Source organism: Accipiter gentilis, chromosome 6 (assembly GCF_929443795.1).
Source record: "Accipiter gentilis chromosome 6, bAccGen1.1, whole genome shotgun sequence".
Classification (NCBI taxonomy): Eukaryota; Metazoa; Chordata; class Aves; order Accipitriformes; family Accipitridae; genus Astur; species Astur gentilis.
The window spans coordinates 26,112,287-26,134,848 of record NC_064885.1 but is presented as its reverse complement, the minus strand read 5'-3'; the positions used below and the strand labels follow the sequence as shown (position 1 = coordinate 26,134,848).

Sequence of the window (22,562 nt, the reverse complement as noted above, 5' to 3'; positions counted from 1 at the left end):
AAGAGTAGTACCAAGGATTTCTGAAGTTTGTTTCTACATGATCATTTCTGCCTATTCCAGTTTCTCAGAAACTGTCTGATATTTGGGAAAGCAAGCTCTAAAGTGATTAAGGCTAAAGACAAATTTACTGTGATTTTTAAGGAAATGAAACAAGACTGCTTGTTACAGCAAAAGCTATTTGAGCTAAAGAGAATTGTTTGCTGTCAATGTTATGTCTTAACAGGTAATTAGAACTTCAACCCTTTAGAATGAGAAGATCTAGAATCAGATGAAATCTGAAGTCATATATGTGTGTGTGTGTGTGCGTGCTTGCATGTTTATATATGTTCAATTCTTTATGTCTTCATAAAAGCCTCAGAGGATGGTAATTTTTGGAAGAGAGTTAAAAAAAAAAAGCTTGATCCTAGATTTTACCAACCAGCTTATAATGGCTCAGTATTCCCACATTTGAAAATATTTCTAAAAAAAAGAAGAAGAAAAAAAAAGAATCATTTATAACACTGATAGGAAATTGTTTCTTTGGGAAATGAAATATATTATTTTCCCCATCTAGTCTCAGATTTAGTTATGGTGGCAGGAATCTTTTTGCACTGAGACAGGAGGTTATAAAATTTATTGAGCCCAGAGTCATTCAACTGGTAAACAAGATTAGCTAGCAGCCCCCAAGAAGAGACTGGTGTTCATGTGAAGCATTCATGAGCCTTTGTCATTCTCAGAAAAAATCATTTGGGCACAGTGCTTTTTCTGAGTATTCTGTGAACCCTAAATTTGTATTCAGCAGCTCTTTGGAAGAAATCCCGTAGCAGGGCTGGAGCACTGAGAAACAACTGCCACAAAGGTGCAAAGCCTTTGTGGAGGGCACCAAAGAAGGGCACTGAAGCAGCCCAAACTTAATGGACCGTGGTGTTCCCCATTGCCTCCTCATCCATCTTCTGCTGACTTTTATTCAGAAATCCATATAGAATAATACAGGGAGTGCAGTATTAACCATCTCACTGGCTTTCTGCCAGAAAGATAAAAATTAGAGTGGGTAGTAGTCTGTGGGTGGTAATAAGCTTATTTCTGGATTGCCCCGAGTGTTAGAAAATTGTGTCAACTGGCCAGATCAGCTTTCCACAGTCATTCATCTTCCCTGAGAAACGAAGAGGCCTTGCAAGTTCTTCCCACTTCTCTTCCTAAGAAAGGGATCTAGGCTTACAGATCAAGTGTTCCTGAAGTAGGACAAAGGTGTGTCAATGCAAAACATGCAGTAGCGTCAAGTACTGTGGATAGATTTTTTTTCCAGGTAGAGCAACAAATGTATATTTTAAAATATCATTATTCAAATAAAAGGCTAGAGAGCTAGAGTACAGACTGTTTCCATGTAATGCAAGAATTGTGAGAAGTACAAATAAAATATACATCCATTTCACAAACATACTTGTTAATATTGCTGCCCGAGGAAGACAATAAGCCATATAAAATGTTCTATAAGTAGCATAATTGTTGCAGCTATTCTTTTCCTGTTGTTACCTAGTTGTTTTAAAAATACTAAGGGTCCTTTTTTCATGGAAGACTATTAGGACAGAGACAGCAAGTAAGGAATTCAGTTCAATATAAGCATCAGACTTGCAAAACTGGCTTTGCCTCTTTATGGACTACAGATATCTGCAGCCCCATTTTGCTTTTGTTTGAGCAAAGCTTGTGGCATAAGCTGTAGGACTTAGTCAACACAGAGATTAAACGCAAAATTTTGGTCTTAGGGTACTGACTGAGCTCAGTACTCATTACAGCAGGTCTTAAGTACTTAGCTTCTCAAAAAGCAGAAATATGTGTTTAAGAAAGAGTTTGCAGCCTATCTAAGAAGGTGCTGGCAGAGTGAATAGTACTGATCTATTGTGGAGAAAGATACAGTATATCATAAAGGCTGCAACTTTGTGCACTCTGGTATAATTAAATAATTCGTTTTTCCAACATCTATGTTTATCACTTTAACACAGAACAAAACTCCTAGCAGTATTTTCCAACAAAAATGTTGGGTTTAGGCATCTCCTTCAAGTATCTCTAAGGACTTTCAGTTCTGAATGAATATAAGCTAATACTTTAGAGGATATATAAATCACTTGATCTAAGGCACATTAATGGACAGGTCCAAAAGGAACAGGGGTCCCAGTCTTGCCTCCCAAAGTTTTGTAGGCAAGATTACCTTTGAGTTACAACAATAGAGTTCAGGCCCCCAAAGCACAGTAGGACTGAGTAAATTTTTTAATTATTTTAACTATTTTTAACTATTTTAACAGATTCTCTGCAGTAACAGTCTGCTAGAATCAACAGACTACTGGCTGCAGAATCAGAGGACACCATGCCAAATTGGCTTTCTGGAAGACAAGTCAGAAAGCAACTGTGCCTCAGTAAGTACTCACTGTAATTTCCTCTGGGGAAAAGTCCACTGAGAGTTATTTGGGTAGGATGTGGGGCCAACCACAGTACATGTTAAATTAAAAAAAGTCAATGACTAACTGACACTGAAATTATAGCAATCTAGTTTCTGTAATTTCTAGCTTTCTGTTGAAAGCAAACATACAAAGCAAAAATGAATACAGATTTCTACATAAAGCACATTAATAAAGATTACTGCAGAGGTTCCCCCACATTTGGTTTTCAGACTTTGTGGCCCTCCATATTTTTTTATGTTCATAATCTGCAACTTACAACAGAGGAAAATAAGCCAAACAGAAAATTATTCCAAACCACAACTTGGTAAGTGGCAGGTTTAAAAGAGCAGATGTTTAAAAGGCTGCTCAATGTTCCTGAAGGCATAGAGATACAATTAAAGAGAAAACTCTTTTTATAGCAGATGAGGAGAAGCTGCTAAAGAACTCAAACAGAATTATTTTACATTTGAAATGAAATTTAAATCTCACTATTGTGGGTTATAATGCAATTAAGAACAGCTTTTGGTTAAGAGGGTACATGAAGAAATAGGAGTTATGTTGTTGCTTTACACACTAGCTACATGAAACTGGATGGAGGTACATTGCTATGATTGTAACAGTTTTTTATTTGATGAAGGACTCAAGAGAGCAGATCCTTACTTGGAATCCTGTTTGATTGCTACTCCTTGGCCTCAGTGAGCCAACAAAGGCTTTAGAAAGAGCAGTTTTGTCTCAGGTGAAAGGTTTCCAGCACTGCTTGTGCTGCACACAACCTAAAGACCAGCGGAGGACTCTCATGGACTCTGCTGGGATTCCCTCAAGGACATGGACATTTCAGCTCTAGCTGATGAACCCAGATGCCTGCTGTCAAGAAACTGAATCGGCATCCCATGGTGGTGATGACTGGAGGCTTTGTGTCTTGCCTGGGGGTGATGCTGCATGCTTGAGAACAGCAGCAGTGATACAACAGTGTAAGTGCAGCAGTTAAAGGTTAGGAATATGGTCAAAGGTTATAGGGCTCAATTCACTGTCATGCTGTCCACTGGACTATCAGTTTCCACAAGATAGAGTGAGCAAAAGACACAAGCTAATCAGAGTGTGCTAGTAAGCAACAATACAAGGTATAAGGTGAGAAACTAAAAAGACTCCTGTGTCTATTTTAGATGATGCTGGGTGAAAAAAAATGAAGGGGATATTAAGGAGTAGTGTTTAGTGGTACTAATTTCCTAGACTCCCCAAACTAGACAGACGGCAGTTCCCTGTTTTTTGAGCATTCTGCATGAATTTCCCAAGCAAAAGGGTCACAGTATTAGGAAGTACAAACATTGCTCAATTGCAGCTGAAATGCTGTCACTTGGAACAGTTTCCTGAGTACATTCTTAACCAGAATGGCATCATCAGGCAGGTAATCAATGGTATCCTTGTTTGATACACGAAAGGATTGCTTTTAATGCAGAAATCATTGACCACAGTCACTTGGTTTTACTATTTAGTACTTCATATCCTAAAAAAAGGCTTATTTTCTCAGAGGAAATGATTACTCCAAATAATAATATAAAAATGAATTATGACTTGCTTTTTGATGTGTTGAGCTTTGACTTTTTTCTTCATATTTCTTTGAATCTTATAGGAAATTATATCTATCTCTGATAGGATGGGGCTACTGAGAAAAGATAGCCTGTTAAAGTAAGACTATGCTCAGATTTGATTTAAAAATACCCAATATAGCTGCTTGATACACACTTTTCCTCTTGAAAGCACAGATCAGCTTTTATCTAGCCCTGGTCAGTCATCTTGTAGAAAAAATAAGCATTACTCCCACCATTTTGCAGATATGAGAGAAGAGGCAGAAGTACTGAAATGACTTTTCATTACAATCCCAAAAGGAGATTCTGAGATAAAGGGTTTCAGCAAGTCAAAGACCCAAATCTCACATGTGCTGAATGCCAACAATTTTCCCTGGTAAAGTAATGCAAGTTGTTAATTTTCTTTTAATCCCCTCTTTGTCAAAGAAAAGACAAAAAAGACAAAGGTCCTTCCTAAGAAAACAGCTTATGTTACTATAGTGTAATGGTGTAGTTCCTGCTTGCAGGCAGAGAGTGGGCACAGGTGCTCCATGAGGCTTTCAGGATACAGAACTGCCCCACAGTTCCTAATGCCATCCTAAACTACAAGACCCGGACTGACCCCTTTCTTAGATGGGAGGAATATTAGGATATGCTTTAAAACAAGGTCTGCCAAGCCATCTTGTCCCATTGCCTACTCCTTGTGTAGTGCACATACAGGACAGCCAGCTTTCCCTGTATGGCTTTCTGAACACAGTGCCAACTATACACACACAAAAAATTTCACAGTTTTCAAAGCTAAATTTATACCTAGTTGATTCTGCAATTTACAGTTATCACGATAGAAGAAAAGAGATTACATTGAAAGAATTTTATATTAATGAGGTTGAAGTAGAATGTACAATAATATATTGAGTGAAATTAAAATATCATATATAGAGAGCATTGATTTAGAAGCTAAGAAGCTATATATTATTTTGGAGCATTGCTGTTTACATCAAGAGAAAAGGTATTTGGTAGCCTGGAAGCATAGTTCTTGATCTGTCCCTGAAAGTTATGCTTTTGAGTTACTGTTGAATTGGTACTCATAAACTGTTACGAGCAGAACTGAAGTTTTGTTCATATTCCTGGTTAATTTATTCTGAGTGATAGTACAGTACAGAATTTAAATTTGGGTGCCTAAAAAGTTGCACAACTAATGTAAATACAAGCAGTAAACTAGAAAACTGAAATTAATCATCAAACTTGATATGTGAATCAGAGTGTAAACACTTTTTTTTTTTTTTTTTTTTTTCCCACGAATTGCTCTCCCCACTTTAGATATGTGGGTGGTTCATTTTGCTGTGCACAGTACATGAGCAAGCCAGGGAACAGGGAATACTTAACCACTGTGCAAGGATTAGGCATTAGTTCAGTACCATACTCGGAACCTGCAAAGCATTTCATTGTGAGTCCTTTCAAACAAGCAGAAGCTGCAGGAATGAGGGAGGAAGAAGGATATGAACATGGAATAGTTTCCCTAGCTTCTCAATTAGCAAGCAAACCAGACTGCCCTTAGCAGAAAATATGTTCTATCTTCTCTTTCATATGGAAGATTTTATAAATTGCTGTTGCCAATGGTGCCAGAGATGTTTTAATCAAACTGCCTCTGAAAGTTGTCATTATGTTTGCAGAAGGAAAAAAAGAAATCTCAAATGTAGTATATCATTAATGGTTGCTTTTCCCAAAGATAGCTCATGATACATTTAGCTATAGTGTTCAGTTTTCATTTGGAAGAGTTCATGTTTAGTTATAAGGGGTCTAATCTTACTGTAACTATAAATGCAACAAGATCATATGAGCATAGCTTTCATAAATGTTATATTCATTATTTTCCATTACAGATTAGCACAGTTAGTACAAGTAAAAATAGACTCATGGCTGTCCTACAACTATACTAACATTGATTTATTAAAACACTAAATATTTAACTCAGTTATAGAAGACTACTTTTTCAGAGAGAATTTTTTTTAAGCAGAACCGGCATTTTGGTACATGTAATAGTCCATCCATTTCCAAACTGGTTAATGAGAATGTAGCCATTATGATATGAAAATAATAAATTGTGTTAGAGGAACCGTATTTCATATTTGCTTAAGTTGGAAATCTTCTCAAGAGCTCTGAAAATTGTTATTTCAAATTCTGCCACCTTACAATAATAGAAGAAATGCTAGTCTGTCCATATTTAATCCAATGTTTCTGGTCATGTGCAAGGATGAACAATAGAAATCATAGGGAGAAATAATAGGGAGATGTGGTGTCTGTTCTCCATTTTTACGCCAATTTAGCAGTATGTGGTGATTTGTCTATGAAAAGAAGTGTTATATGTATAATGAGTATGATATGAACAGAGTTTGAAAGATTGTCTTGTCCTAACTTTCCTTTTCTACTTTCTGTACATAAAATTTTTGTCCAATTCTCTGTGTTTACATTTAGGAAATCAGATTAGATACACTGGGATTGAGTCCAGGGGGACAGGACTGACTGGCTTATGTTATTAGGGCTTTCTAGGGAGACTTCGCACAGAGGCTAGTCAGGAAGGAGCACCTGAAAAAGATTTTTCTGTGCTTGAAGTGAAGGCACAGTGGGAGAGAGTAAAGGCAAATCCTAGGTAGTAGTGCTGTTTGTTTTCATTTCTGTATTGGAATAAAACATTCTACCAGCTCTCTTTAAACGTCCCGTGGGTTGAAGTGTGCTACCCCCCTTATTTCAGATGACTCTATCTGATTTTGCCATGCTGTCTGCTTAAAAAGGTTAAACTCCCTCAAAGAAATTCTTCTTCTACATCAATGTTACGAGTGTTGTTTCCTCTTCAGAGAATATTTGAGTAATTGCTAAACACTAAACTAAACTTAGTTCAACTAACAATGATACTGTTTAGCAGCAGTTTACTGCTACAGATTAGAATATGTAGTTTCATACTAATATCATAATTAGATAGTATAAATTTTAAACATAGTTTAATTATGGAAGTCTTGTTTTGTTTGTTTCCACTGAATGAGAACTTAATCAAAATTCACCTAATAGAATAAAATACATGGATTCATGAGACATTCATGAATCATTCATAAGCTGCACTTAGTGACTTATATATGTAATTAAAGTATCTGTAATGTGACATTCTTATTACCCCATGGAGAGACTTCATAAAATAAATGTAGTTCCACATAAATATATATACCTTTGTCCACTCCATTATTGCCATCTTTCTCAGGACCTACATCAAATGCTTTGGACATGCTTTTAAGCAAACCTTATTTGAAAAGAAAAAACTGATAGATACTTTGTCCCTACTTTCCCTCCAAAGATCTGGGTTATATAATTACTAGTGCTGAACATTTGTAGTTGGCTTATTTTAGTACAAGTTAAGAAATTGAAATTCTTCCTTAATTAGATGATTTATAGTTTCTTCTAGCATTGGACTCTCCTAAAGTACAAAGTCTTAATCTTGCACACAGAAAAGTCATTTATGATTCTTCTTAGCACTTCCTAAGATTTGACATTTTTCTTTTCAATGCCTGTGCAGTAAGCATCAGCATGAGTAAGGTGGTATTGCCATGCTTCTAAAGATGTATCTTAATTGTCTTTTAGGAATTCTTAATGAAGAGTTATTTAGAAAAAAGTAAGATTTAAAAAAAAAAAAAAGTATTATAGTCCTGCAACAAATTTGGCATTCATTTACCTCAAGATGCTTAAATCATAGCAGTGATTTTTCCAGAAATTCTCAGGACTTTCATACTCTAGAGCAGCAACAGATATAAAAGCCATTAGAAATTATATTTGCACTGAAAAAAGATTTTCTCTCAAAATGGACCCAGACTCCAATAATCTCCCCACAAAATGTGATATCATGCCCTCTCTCTCTTCACATGACCATCTTGTCCCAACACAGAAGGCCTGGGAAGCAGGCCTTCCCGCTCCACACAGCCTAACAAAGCCCTTGAGAACCACTGATCTAGGAAAATACACCCTTCCCTTCCCAAGCAGTGTGCCTCCCAATGAGAGATAATGGGATTTCCAGACTTTGGCGGAAATACTGCAAACATTTTGTCAAATATCCTGGAGAAGTAGAAACACAAACTTTACACCCTTGAACAGCAGTGATAGATATGGAAGGTAGGAAATCTCTGCTTTTCAATTAGAACAAAGCAATTAAAAACAGTGCTTATTTCTTACTTTAGCATAACAAGATACCACTTTTTAAAGAATCAGGATGTGTCAAGGGCTCTAAAGCTCATTTTAAAATAATTTTATGTCTCCTTATAGCTGAAAGAAAGATCTGGCTTTGCAGGAGAGAACGGTTTCAATAAAGGGTTTAAAGATTTGAAACAGTCTTGAAATAGTCCAGCAACTTTTCCACTTGCAAGTACTCCTACTCTGTAATAACTTAAATACTCCATACAAGTATGCGTGTAATGTAGGCTATATGCATAGACATACGCAGCTGTATATTGGTTAGATCCAGCCCAAGGTAGCAGTGGAAGCACATGGCCAGAGTAGAGGGAAAAGGGAAGGACAGCAGCCCAAATTTCAGTCAAATTCAGTCTTGTTAAAGTACCCTCTCATTTAATTGTTGGCTGCTTTTGTCTGACCCCGTGCCATCTCCACTTTTTCTCCAAGTGGTCTGATGAGTGCTGGTGGTAGCACAAAGGAGAGTAGAGGACAACATGACTAGGGAAGTGGGGAGGGTGGAGACAGTAACCAGCAACTGGGTGGGCTTATGCCACATGGAAGAACCTCAATCCATCCACAGTACAGGAGAAGGAAGAATTGCAGATTGGCGTTGTTAGCTGCTTAGTTGAGTACAGAAGAACATAACCAGTCTAGAAGACAGACATTAGCATCTCAAGGAAAGGAAGCAATGCTTATATTAGTGAAGGGCGGCAAGGCTGTTGCCTTGGTGAGAAATAAAACAGATTGCTAAGAACGCAAACAGGTGATGTAATTATGGATCACGTTGTCTATGATCTCTCTGTTTACTGAGATAATGAAGAATGTAATTTTGCCATCATAGCAGCTAGATTTAAAGTACTAGCTGCTTAACTTGCTACTGTATAACTTCACTCTCCTAAGCAGGTATCTAAGCATTGCCAATTTCATTGCAGTTTAGCCATCAAGCTTTTAAACAGATTCAGGAGGAGGTTAAGGATGCCTTTATGCACTAATTTGAGCTGGTCAAATCAGGGCTTCTGTGGTCTCACCTCCTCCTCTAGCCCCTGCTTCATCTTTTTTACTACCCTGCATTTGTACAAATGTGTAGTAAGTCGGTTCAGACAGAAGAGAACCTATGAGAATAAGAAATTAGTTCTCCTGGCCAGTTCTTCCTTGAATCATCTCACTGTATTGTCAGACAAATGCCAGTGCTCACTCAAGTGATGGAACAAAAACATCAAGGAAACAGCTCCCACAAATTAATTCAAGTGGAATGATAACATATGCAGAAAGGGAAAATCTTTGGCAAGGTGTATTTTGAGGGAAAAAAAAGAAAGCAGCTTTTGGTTGAATTAAAGTAGATTATGAGTGGTTTTCATTCATTTCTTCAGCCAAGTCTTTTTAAAGATTTGACACGACATATCTTTGGATGTTTAGGTGCAAATATACAGAGTTATATTTTACAGCAGTCTTTGATACCAGAATTACTTCCAGGTAACTTGCTAACAGTAGTGTGGACACTGGGTCAGGGTGCTGAAATCTAAGCACTGGAACATTGAAAGCACTTACTTTCCCATACTGAAGGGTGGAGATCTAGTCTTACAGGAGTTCAGAAAGGAGGATGTTTCTTCCCAGGATTGGTAGCAGTCACCAGGGCTCTATATACAGCCAAGTATGGAAGTGCAATCTTGAATCCCAAAGGAGGGGTTTTTTTGTTTGTTGTTTTTTTTTAAATCAAAACCATATGTGTGTTCCTAAGTAGTGACCATACATAGCTAAAACAACTGTTTTGTTTTATTGTGTTTGAATGAAGATTTGCATTTCCTAGTAAACATAGCAAAGCTCTATTTGTCTGCATAAAATAGATAGACCTACATACTAAGATGTTTGCCCTCCCTCATGAGGCTGCATGCACACTCCCAGCAGTATGTCATATAGACAGGGGATTACAAGAGTGTTTATTTTACCTTTCACTCAGTAATTACTCAGCCATCTTCAAGAACAGCATTGTCTCTTTCAGAAATCAAAATCCATCCATTGCTTTCCAGATCTAAGCCGTAATTACTAGAGGTATTTTTAGTTTTAAGTCCCATCTTCCTATTCAGCCTGACGATACCTTAATTATATCCTGACAAGGAGCAGGAATCAACAGCTGCAGGCTAAATTGTGGCATTGAGTCTTAGTCATTTCTCAGGCTTGTGTGGGTGTTCATGCTGCTGTGGTAAGGAATTGTACCTTCCAGAGAGCCCCTCTCTCACTTGCACAGAGAAATAAGAAACCCTCCTCTTCACCAATTACTCTCTGCCTTATGGATCCCAGTGCAGGCCGAAACACTAGTTTAAACAACCACTGAAAGAATTACTTGTATAATCTGTAAAATATGTTTCTCATGTTGGTCTTGTTCATACTTGGCTCTGAAAAATATATCTTCACATATGAGCTAATGTTAAGGCAGAAATTAAATATGCCCTTAAAGGGTTGTATTTCCATATTTTCAGCACCATGCATGTATTTTATACAGCAGCCAAAAGCTGCCTCCTTAATTTTGGGGTGGGTAAAATTGACAACAGATTTTCTTCTCTTTTCTTCTAACTTCAGACTTGGACACACTTTAATCTTCTGTCTAGATCTGCCATCTTCTTTCCTGTCCCTCTGTGATACTTTCACACAGCAGTGTTTTCCTGTCTGTATTTAAGCAAACTGGATGCTTAGCCTTACTCTGGCAAAGCTATAAATAAACACCAGGAGGATCAAGTGTGGTGTCGCAGCTGTATCCCCTTCAGCATTTCACACTGGCATATCTTCAGTGCCTCCATGGTCTACCTTATCAAGAAATGGGATTCTTGTGCTACCTCCAGAGTGGACATCTGTAACTGCTTGCTGCTGTTATAACCACAGGTTCCCTCTAACATGAATTGCAGTGTGAGGCTTATAGAAATTTGTTAAACATAAGTATACAGGGCACTGGAGAAAGCAGATGGTGCATGTGGAATAAATATTTATTGGCATATTTTCTTTAAGTCATAAGTGACAATTAATTACATCAAACCCAAAGGAATAAGCCTTAATGGGAAGAATATGTTCACAGCTGGTTTTGAAGAAACAGATTATAAAGAGATGACTTGGGGTGATTCATTAATGCAGTCCAGCCACTAAAATAGGGATAGTCTCTAAAATATCAAGACACATAAATCAACCAAGTCATTTGAGATAGGCACCTTCTGAAGAGTAATTGGGACTAAATTTCAGGTATGTTACTGCTAAAAATGCTGGAGGGAGAACAGTATAAGACATCCTTCTGACAACATACAACATGCACCTAAAAAAGAATTGTGGCTGGGCTGGGGAGACACAGGAAAGTCACATCGGGACCTTATTTAGATGAACTTGAGTGACTCACAGAAGATAGTATATACTAGGTTGTCTGCTTTTAGAAATGCTTCATCAGGGCTTGCAAGAAGAGCAGTTGGAAACCTCATCTGCATGTTAGATAGCAGTTGTGCGGCTCACGGGGGAGATTTTTACATAGAAACTGAAAGTAGTAATGTGGGGTTTGTAGCTGTCCTAATGAAAATACAGAGCAAGAAGGGGAAAAATACTTTCTCCACTCACAGCTAGAGAGGGAAACTGTTACTCTCTAATCATGCGAAGGACCGTACAACAGAAGGAAGGCCCATACTTGGCTTCAAGTTGATGTTTCCCCAACCTGTCCTGCATCCTGTTGAAGTTCTAGGCAGAGAAGGTGTCAGTAGACTGCCATGGTCCTACTTTGACAAGGGTGGATTTTTTGATGGTTTGCAGTAGCCTGATTGCACTTTGGTGGGTCAGGAAGGTTACCACTGTATAGCTGAGGGATACCTGTCATGAAGCCTTTTGAGTTATTTAGACTACAGTGCAGAAGGGTGCCTGAGCTGCTTCATACTCTGGGGTTATCACTTGTAAATTCTCCCACCTGTGTAATACTGCTGCCTCACATTTGTGTACATCCTTTTGCAAGCAGCTACGTGGCATATCTAGAACTTCCAAACTAATATTTTTATTTCCACATCTCACAGCTGGTTCCTCTGCCAGAATCATTTTGGCAAGCATGGAAATTAATGCGAGACAAACATTGCATCCAAATGTTAATGGATAATTAGCTCTGTCTTCCAGAAGATGCTTTTTTATTCTGAGTCACTATCAGGCTATTTCAAACACCTCATGTAAGACATATTCCAATTCAAGATCCTCTTTAACCATTTAAATATAACGGATCAAATTCTACCGTGTGTGGAGGAGAGAGCTACATCTCTTATACCGTTCCCAGTCTCCTATCTAGCAAAAAGTTGAGCTATGTATATTAGTTATAACTGTTAATGATTCCAAAAAGAAGTTATGAGAGCCAATGGCAGGGAAAATAAGTCACTAAGATTTAGTCAGTGGGGCAAAGGAAACTGTAATCTAAACCCAAATAATTGCAACATAAAAGCAACAACTGGTAATTTTCAGTTTCCTTATTTCTTATGAAATATCTCGAATTTCCACAAAAAAAGTGATGTCAATCCTTATAACACATCCTTCTTCAGTAGGCATTTATCTCTATGCTCAGGGGAGGGAAATACTTGGAAATTACCCGATTACATTCTTCCATCCCATGACAGCACACCAATTCAATAGCAAGGCAGGAACCAAAATCCTGCCTGCTTCCCGAAGTTACTCGGAGGCTATTAGGAGCTAATAGCCTCCAAAGTTATTAGGAGGCTAAATAATAGTAATGGCAAAAAAAAAAAAGCGGGGGTGGGGGGGGTGGGGGTGGGGGTGGTGGAGAACACTATAGAATATTACCTGACACTCAACAAATTTCAGCTAGCAGTTAGTGAACAGTTGGGATCTCTCTCTCCCTCAGAAACCATAGGAAAGTGTCTTTTCCCTTACATGCTTTAAAACGTAGGTGTCACAAGCCTCACTGCTCTGCATGAAGGCATTTTAAAGAAGCACAGTATAAAACCAGAAGGAACCTGAATGAAGATCACACGTTAGGCATAATGAAACTGTACACACAAGAAAGCCACACGCACACACTCCTACTTCAGATGATGCTAATTTCCTCTTCATTAGGGTGGGTGTGACTGCATAGTTATATCTTTAAATAGCTGAGAAATTTGTGAGTGGGCCTGAGTGAATGCAGAGACCGTCTGCCCCCCAGGCAGCTTGTCTAATTGCCTCTGTTCCAGTTCAGTCTGCTGCTGGCTGCAGCAGTAGAGCTTCTGTTAAGTAAAATGAGCAGTTGCTTATTACACAGATAAACACCCATTCCCAGTGACACTGTGAGAACTTGAAGAAAGTACTAAGTTTGGAAATTCTTCTGTGTAGCTTTGTGCTCTTAGCATTCAGAGCATGAAATCTAACTTCCACCGTAAGTTGCACCTAACTGCAGTCGAATGTTTTGCCATAGGTGTTTTCTTCTCCAGAACTCAGGACCTTGTATAGACAAAGTGTAAGTTCATGTGCCCTCTGAACTGAAAGATCCTCTACAGCTGTCCATACAACATCCATTTTACCATCATAGTGTTAGCATACAGCTTTTTTTTTCCTAGCTACACTAAGAAAAAGTTACCAGGGGTAAGCAAAAGCAGGGATAGGAGTTTCTGTTTTGTAGACATGTTTACCTTCTCAAAGTATCAGCATAAGTAGGAGAACAATCAGGAACCACTCTACATAGTGTTACTGAAATTACCTAAAACACCACTCCTGATAATAGTGCAGGAAACTGGCTCAGGCTGAGGTTTCTAGCTCCTTTTCCAAAAAGGTCAATCCAATCCTCAACTGGATGCCAGAAATTTCTCATCTCTGCTTGTCTGCAAAGAAACTGGGAGCTACAAAAGCTGTGACTTTAATCATCACTGTAGGAGCTTCCAGGCCCCTTTCTGTAATATGAGCCCAATGTAGGGATGATGCCACATAAAGCATGTCAGGGAGCCTCACAGTCCCATTTGCACCACTGCTTTGGACCTACAGGTTTAAGAAGGCCATGAAGAAAGCAGATGTTGCCTTGGTAGAAACTTGTCTAGGGGAAGAAGAAAGTTCAGACCAGAAAATCTTTTTAATTTCCAGTTTCGTCATTTCAGATATGAGAAATTGAAAGCTAGGAGATTCTTGCTTTAAGGGGTTTGTTCTAAACCCATTAAAAGTGTTGTTCAGATATTTCTTCTCCAACCACATATACAAATAAATATGTGGAATGAACAACTCATTTTTTTAAGCTGCAGAGCTTAAAAATGGTAATGATAAAGCTAATAATCCAACTGACTCATGGATAGAAAAGATCTTTATTTCTGTCTGCTGCTGTTTAACTTGGTAGAAAAACAACCATGATTTCAGCAGCTGTGTGGTCTGGCTCTGGGAACACAGAGCTTGCGAGAATGGGTGAGTGTGCGGAAGTACAGGTACTTCTGCCTACTCTCTGCGTGGGATTAGGGATGGTTTCGATAATTCTGATGCAGTAGCCACCTCCTGCAGATTCCAGCAGATGTTTAACTGAGATATTCCATGCTCTTTTTAACTGGTGGTATGCAAATGTGGGTAGCATCATATTTTTCTAAGTAATTTTTCTAAGCATTTGGGAAGAATCAGTATCAAATCCATCAAAATGAGGTTTCCCAGTTAAAATCATTTTACGTATTATGAACAGTTTAAAGAATTTCCCAGCTTGCTTCTTAAACAGTGTATTTGGGTAAGATAAGTCCTTCCAGATACACACCTCTCCCCCCCCCCCCCCCTTCCCCCCCTCCTGAAATGTGCTTAAAGAACTGTGTGAGAGGAAATTATTTATCTTCACTCTCTCATACTGGATTCTGGAAATAGATCAGTATTTAATAGACAAATCAATAGATCAGACTTCAGCTGGGGCAAGACCTAAATCTGTCAAAACCTACATGTATTGGGCAAAACATTGTCCCAAAGCAGCTGTGGATTTGTGTGCATAAAAATAGTTTGACAAAGTAGTTTAATTAGATTCAAATTAGTTTGATTAAATATTTTTTTAAGAACCAAGAGAATACCTAGGATTACAGCCTCAGTAAAGAAGCATAATTATGGTTTCTGGTTGCCTGTTTACCAACAGAAATAATTTCAGGCTCAACTGAGAGCAATGAAAGAGCAAATTCAAGTTGAGGAGAGAGCAAATAAAGGAGAATTGTGGAAAAAGGAAATTTCAAAGTTCAGTTAAGGCTTTCTTTCTAATTATGCAGTGGCATTTAGGGTTTTGAGAGCATATATTTAAGATGTCAAATTAACTGACTTGAAGAATCTTTTTAATGTGACTGAACAACAGATTCTGCAAGCATGGTAAGCATGGTGATTCATGATTTCATTTCCAAAAAATTTGTGAGATCCGAGATGGTGGTATCATAGAAGACACTTTTTTTTTTAATGGATGCTAACACAAAGCAGTTCTCTAAAAATAGGCAGAGAAAAAGAGAGGGCAGCATCAAAGTAAACCCCTACTTATGCAAAAGCAGGCAGACCTACAGGCCCACTCCTTTTAGGGACACATTTGGCAACAGAGCGTCCCCCGATGGCTCCGAGAGGCTTAAATAGAAAGACAGAGGAGTCTGGTGTCTTGACAGAGCCATGTCAAATAACCTCCCACAGCAACAGGCTCCATCAGCAGAAGTTGAGCATTGGGCTTCAGCTTTTTTCAAGCCAAATTTTAAGCCCTTATGGTCTGTGGGAGGCAGGTGAGAAGAACAAAGAAGGCTGGAGGGTGGGTAGCTTTGATAAGGAGACAGACTGTGTCTCCACCAGTGCTGACAGTGGGAGAAGGAGGAACTGGTGCTTCTGCCCCACCAGTGTTCCTCTTGTGACTCCTCTGCAGTTTGCAGGATCTGGTGTCTGATGTGCTTGACTTGCCACACAAAGCTACCATTCTGCATGCTGGAGATTAGATCTTCATTTCCAGTCAAGACATACCTTACGACTCCATGTGGGTCAAGGCCTCCATGTGACAATCTGTAGTCACTTTCAAACTTGCTGGGTCGTATCTGTCTAATCTGACAATAGGCCAGAGGTCCCGGAGGTAAAACTTCCTACAGGTTTCACAAACAGATTGAACTGGGAGATTGTATAGTGCACCAGCTAAGCGTGAACTCAAACCTTGCTTATACAACAGCGAAATGAGACAAAGCCACTCCTTCAGAAACACTCTACTGACGGGAAAGTGGCAGTCAGATCTTGCACCTCAAGGTGCTGAAAAGTTAACGTAGAAATGTTAATATATAGGTAAGCAGGCTTTTCTAATCCCAACGCTCACGTAGCCAATCAGAAAATCAGCTGTTTTCCAGACCACTTCCTAAGCACAAGAATGTGTAATATTTCTTCTTTTTCAAGTAATCTTGCTGCTTCAGAGCTCTACCTATTTATAACCTGTCTAACAGCTGGAGCGGAGCTGCCCTGGAATTTGTAAAGCATGCGTGAGCAGAGAGATGCTATGCAAGTCTCCTTCAGCAGAAACAGAGGTCAGTCCCTAAAGGTTTAGTTTAAAATGACTGAAGCCGCTGGCAACCATATGTTATCTTTCTTATAGAACTTTAGTCAAAAATGATGAAAAGAGAGATTGGTGAGCCACAGCAGGAGCAAAGCCCACAGTGAAAGACTGAGCCGGTGAAGTTGGGCAATTAGCTTTTTGTTTGAAGCATACTGTTAAGAGGGCACACAAAGCAGAGGGCATCGCTGCTGTTCTGGGCTGCTCCTCGACTCTGACAAGCCTGGCAGTGACATTTTTGTTTTTTCTTCTTTCATATTACTGTTTTGCTGGTAGTTAGTGTCTTATCTTTATTGGCCTTTGTGTAACTGAACTAATGTAGGTTAGTAGATTTGAGGCTGTATTTAGAGTCTATGAGTTGCTGAATTTAGAGGCTATGCCTTATGTTGTGAACTCAGTGTTTAGAACAGGGTATGTTTTCTTCTGAATTGCAGTGGAAACCACTAGCTAGTTGCTAAGAGTTTGTTTTGTGTGGAAGAGGTCTCTAAAGAACAAACTGGTTCAGTCACAGAATAAGTGGATTTTTTTGTTTGTACTTTAACTTAATCTAGACATTTCTACAGGGTGACTCTGTTAGACATTGACAATAAAGTGCATGGAGCTAAGAAGGCTGTCATCAAACCATATCCATTATAAAGCTGTAACTCCTGTTGTTTGTAATATTGGTCAGCTGTAGCTGGATCTTTTGTGTGCTGAATGCAAATGCTGTTAAGGGAAGGATGAAACATTCCTTTTCAGAGGGGAAAAAACATGGTGGTATTGGTTTAAAAATTGGTTTAAAAATCTTAGGACCCAGGAAGCAAGAAGAGGCACTGAGACCAGGATGGGTTTGGTGGGGGGAAAGAAGAGTTTAGGGCATTATCCTGATCAGTTAGATTTTACAAACCTGATTTTTATTCTTAATGTGTATATTGATACATATTTATCATACAGCTGAGCTCAGTCAAAACCCATCGTCAGACCTGCATGTGTCCTTCCTTAGTTCCCACCTCACTTTCTCAAAAGCAGAGAGAACTTACAGAATGGTGTGCTTTTACTGCAGAAGGATCTCACTAACCAGTGGAGCAAAGGGGCCTGCTTTTAATCTAGAGACAATAGTTTCTGATCCACTGGATCCAGTCCTGAAGCCCTTTCCACAGAAGACTTTGAGTAGAGATTTATCAGGAGACATGTTTCAGGAGGTATGACAACCATGAAGCTGCTGATTTTGTCTGCTGCCCTGCAAAGTACCACCTCCCCATTTCTTCTTCCCCCACTGTAATCCAGAAAGAAGGCGTCTAAGCCCAGGAGACAGCAATACATCGCAGACCTGCCCACTGCGTGAAAGACAGTGTGAAAATGAGAAACATGGTCTAAACTATTATGCATACTAACATTATACTACAAAAGGGGGAAAACCACCTATATTGGGTATCATAATAAAGTGATAAGCATTACTGAGTAGTTGAGGCAAGTAAGAAAAAAATAGCTCAGTTTAAAAAAAATACCACACAAATACACTTTTCCAGACATTGCTGCTCTACCTTCTGATCTAACAGCTTATATGTAATTGTATAAAGCGCATTTTGCTCTTTCTATCCAGCTGATAGATATACTTAAGCTTTGGTAATACCTGCTCATTCATGCACCCCAGAAACCTGGAGCAGGCGGAACTTGAGTCTGATCATTCTCTCATAGTCACTGCTATGGAATATTTTCAATTTACATCTTTCTTCAGCACAATAATTTTCATTTTTAAATTAGGCTTAGCAGCATTTACTTCCTCATCTTTCTCAAGTACTGAAAATGCCTGTAGAGCACCATAGAACTGTTATGACATGCACAGATAAGCAGAATGGATTTAAGTACTTATAACTTTTTAATCTCCTTTTTTTACTTCTACATGACATATAAATGTCTGTCATGGTTTAACCCCAGCCAGCAACTAAGCACCACACAGCCGCTCACTCACTCCCCCCCATCCAGTGGGATGGGGGAGAAAATTGGGGAAAAAAGAGAAGTAAAACTCCTGGGTTGAGATAAGAACGGTTTAATAGAACAGAAAAGAAGAAACTAATAATGATAATGATAACACTAATAAAATGACAACAGTAGTAATAAAAGGATTGGAATGTACAAATGATGCGCAGGGCAATTGCTCACCACCCACCGACCGACACCCAGCCAGTCCCCGAGCGGCAATTCCCCCGCCCCCCTCCCCAGTTCCTATACTAGATGGGACGTCCCACGGTATGGAATACACCGTTGGCCAGTTTGGGTCAGGTCCCTTGGTTGTGTCCTGTGCCAACTTCTTGTGCCCTGGCTGGGCATGAGAAGCTGAAAAATCCTTGACTATAGTCTAAACACTACTGAGCAACAACTGAAAACATCAGTGTTATCAACATTCTTCACATACTGAACTCAAAAGACAGCACTGTACCAGCTACTAGGAAGACAGTTAACTCTATCCCACCTGAAACCAGGACAATGTCTTCAGGAAAAATATTTTATAGCAGTTTAGAGCAACATTGTACCAAATGAAACTATCTAGGTGTGTTAAAAAAATAGTAGGCAAATACTCACCTGCCCCAGAAATCTGAACATTCAATTTAGTAATGCACCATCAATGTTGTCTTCACCATATATCCAACATCATAATAATTCCCTGCTTCAGTTGCTTCTAAGATTTGAGAATGCATCTATTTGGCTTTGTAGACTACAGGCAGTTACATTTCTTGGCTTACCAAGACTGGCCTGGGCAGAGACTGCCAAGACAATCGGAATTTAGGGCTGCAGGGAGTCAGTCTTTCACCTCGGTTTCATTGTTAAATACCTCATTTTTCCAAGCCATTAAGTATTTTCTATTTTTTGGTGCAGTTATTTAGCAGAGTCTGGTCTATAGTTAACCACAACAGTTAAAACTTCCTAGCATTTTGACAACTGAAAGTTTCAACAATTTCTATGAAATCTTTTCCCTTGAAGTGTCTAAAATTTGGAAGTACTGTTTTATAAAGTTTTATCTTTGTCTTTCTGGAGCAGCCTGGTCACTGACATATTGTTCCAGACTCTGCTGATATTTGGGTAGCAGGCATCGGCCTGCCCTGCTAAGCAGGAGATCAAAGGATGCAGGAAAATGGGAGGGAGCAGGACTGGCTTCTGTGCAACCCAAAAAATGGTCTCAGGTTCATACGTATTATTTTGCTTAGGAACAAATCCTCCTTGAAAATAACATCCCCTGCAAGTTTGATGGAACCATAATTTTTCCATACCAACAATCTTCAGCTACAGGAAATGGAAAAGATTAACTTGAACAAAGCTAAAAGATGGTATCAATTACAGTTTATTGGTTTATATTTATCATTGTTTAATTTGGACTGGCCTTGAAATCAGATTTCTCGGCTTTGTTAACTGTCACAATTATAGTATCTAATCCTCTGAGATTCTACTTGACATTTAAATGGTACAGAAAGAAAGAAAATAAATGTAAGACCCAGCAAAAACGTAATTTAAGATGACTAATGCAGGCACATAAAGTTTTACGGAAATTTATCTTAATTTTGTAGTCCTGCACGAGCAGTAATACTTTCTATTAATTCTGCAGCAAGAACTACTGTTGACCCCAGTCTGTAAATTGAAATGGTGACAGAGAAACATAAACTTTTTAATGGTAATGAGAGACATGCAAAGGGTAGAAATATTGGGCTAGATATTGCTTTTGGCCTTCATGGGTGCAGAGTCATTTCTGTGAAGTTTTACATCCAACATGTGCATATTCATTGGGGCAGTCACTGAGTCGTTGATAACAAGATTCCCATCAAACACAATGAATTTGCCCAAGACCTCAAATTTCTGGAGCTGCGGTGTAGGGAGACTTCTAGTCTCCAAAGCCTGAGTCACAGTGAAAACCTGATAGCAGCTTTTCAGCACATGAATGAGAATTATATTGTACGAATTGTACTCAGAGGTGCAGACATTGGCCTCAGATGTCAGTTATGAAAGTTTTCTTTTAGTAAATAATTGTGGTGAAATGATCAAAGCCACAAGCTTCCCCAAAAAATCACACAAGCAGCCTCCTTTTACACAAGTCCTACCAAACCTAGGTGCTAAAAAAATTCCTAGGATCTCCAAAATTAGGAGGTAGTTTGTTTAATTATTAGCTAAAGGGTAATCTCATGTGACATTTTAGAGCATTTACTTTCAAATCATCATTTTACAGCTATTTTGTCTTAAAAAAAAAAAGTACTTAAAACTCTATTGGGATTACAAGACTCAAGAAGCTGCAAGTTTAAAGAACAGAGATATCAATAATTAGGGGTCCTTATAGACAGGCTATATATATATATGCACACACACATATATATATCACAAGAAGTGCAAGAGTTTTTATTTAGCCTTCACATTAGCATAAATAATTCAAGTGAAAATAAATGCAGGGTTCTTTTGGGGAGCTTTGCAGATCAGCATTTTGATAACCATCAAAACAAATGATCTTGTCATACAGACAGCAAAAACAGATGGCTGCATTACTAGAATCTGCTGGAAAAGGCATTTTATGCCATCTTAATACAAGTCAAAAATATGTGAATGTTACTGGTCATTTTCAAAGAGACAAAGCTTACAGAAAATTTCTGGACAGAATATGGCACATAGACAGTCCTTTGATATTTTCTGTGGGTTACAGTTTGATTTGTTTCAGATGCATGGAATAAACCAATATTTTTCCTTAGGGCTTTCGCTGACTTCAGCTCCTAAGGAAACACAACATGCAGCTATATGTTCTATGAAATAGACACTTACCATTCCAGTGAGGGATGCCTTGGAGTAGCTATATTTGGTTATTGTGCTGTGGGGAAATTATGGTGATCTAAACTATCTTTCTACAGCCAGGAGACTTTGACTTTGGTCTAATAAAAGTTTAAAGCTACTGTATTGTTTTTCTACTTTTGCACAGATTAAATTAGGATGAGAATATGGCTCAGAATCCAAAACTGCCATCCCATCACAGAGTTACTGCTGAGAGAAGAAATGAATGAGGTCAGACACTCCATTAAATCCTTAAAGACAACTGTCATAGCGATCGTGGTTGCTGTAAAATTTCACAACCCTCTTCACAAACTGTATCTTCACAGTTCTACATTTTAAAAAAGGGATAATGTGTTCAATAGCATAATAGCATATAAGAAACAATACACATCCTGAGAACAAACAATACCTGCCTAAAATATAAAGGGGAAACAACTTGGAAAAAACCACCAAGCCTTTAATTTCTCAAAGGATAATGTTAAATAATCAGTATATGACTGCATTAATGTAAGATGCACGTTACTCACACTGGGCACAGGGAGCAAGGGAAGATACAAACAAGCACAGTCAGATACATGTTAATTTAAAAGTCACATTGTGAGAGTTTCATACCTGCATCACCCAAACCAGGACAGAGAGGAGACAGCCGACTGCCCTGACATACGGCTACCTTCCCGCTCCCACCGCTGGACTCCTGTCAGCAACAGATGCTAACATTTAAAGTGAACAAAATAACTACTGAGTGTCATTGGGGAAAGCTTAAAGTGCAAGGAACGGCACAGTTTGAACTTGCCTTTCCTTCTGTGGAGATACGGTCACTGCTTCAGTTCTTTGCCCTTGAGGACTGCATTCTCATCAGTGCTTCAGCTGGTTTTATATACAAAACAACTATCAGGCTTTGGCTCAGCAGTCACTCAGCCTTCCTAGGCCACACCATTGTATCCTGCACATCCACTGGCTTAGGCATTTAAACTATATTTTTCCTTTGCACCCAGGAACTGCCTGCTCAGAATTATCATCTCCTGCTATCTCTCCTGGGGCTAATTATCTTTTTAACTTCTGTTTGTAGGAAATTAAACATGAGTTTTA

At 38.7% G+C, this 22,562-nt stretch overlaps 1 protein-coding gene across 5 annotated transcripts in view; it reads left to right on the top strand.

Moving 5' to 3' along the window:
* The window catches only part of SPHKAP (SPHK1 interactor, AKAP domain containing), a 74,415-nt gene that overhangs the window by 23,856 nt on the left and 27,997 nt on the right, over positions 1-22,562 (top strand). For all 5 annotated transcript variants that reach the window (XR_007506438.1, XM_049803890.1, XM_049803889.1 and 2 more), the window contains exon 3: positions 2,280-2,390. Coding sequence is in view for 4 of the 5 variants with exons in the window: in XM_049803890.1 (XP_049659847.1) it covers positions 2,280-2,390 (111 nt within the window). In the remaining variant the exon portion in view is untranslated. The remainder of the gene's footprint in view (positions 1-2,279; positions 2,391-22,562) is intronic.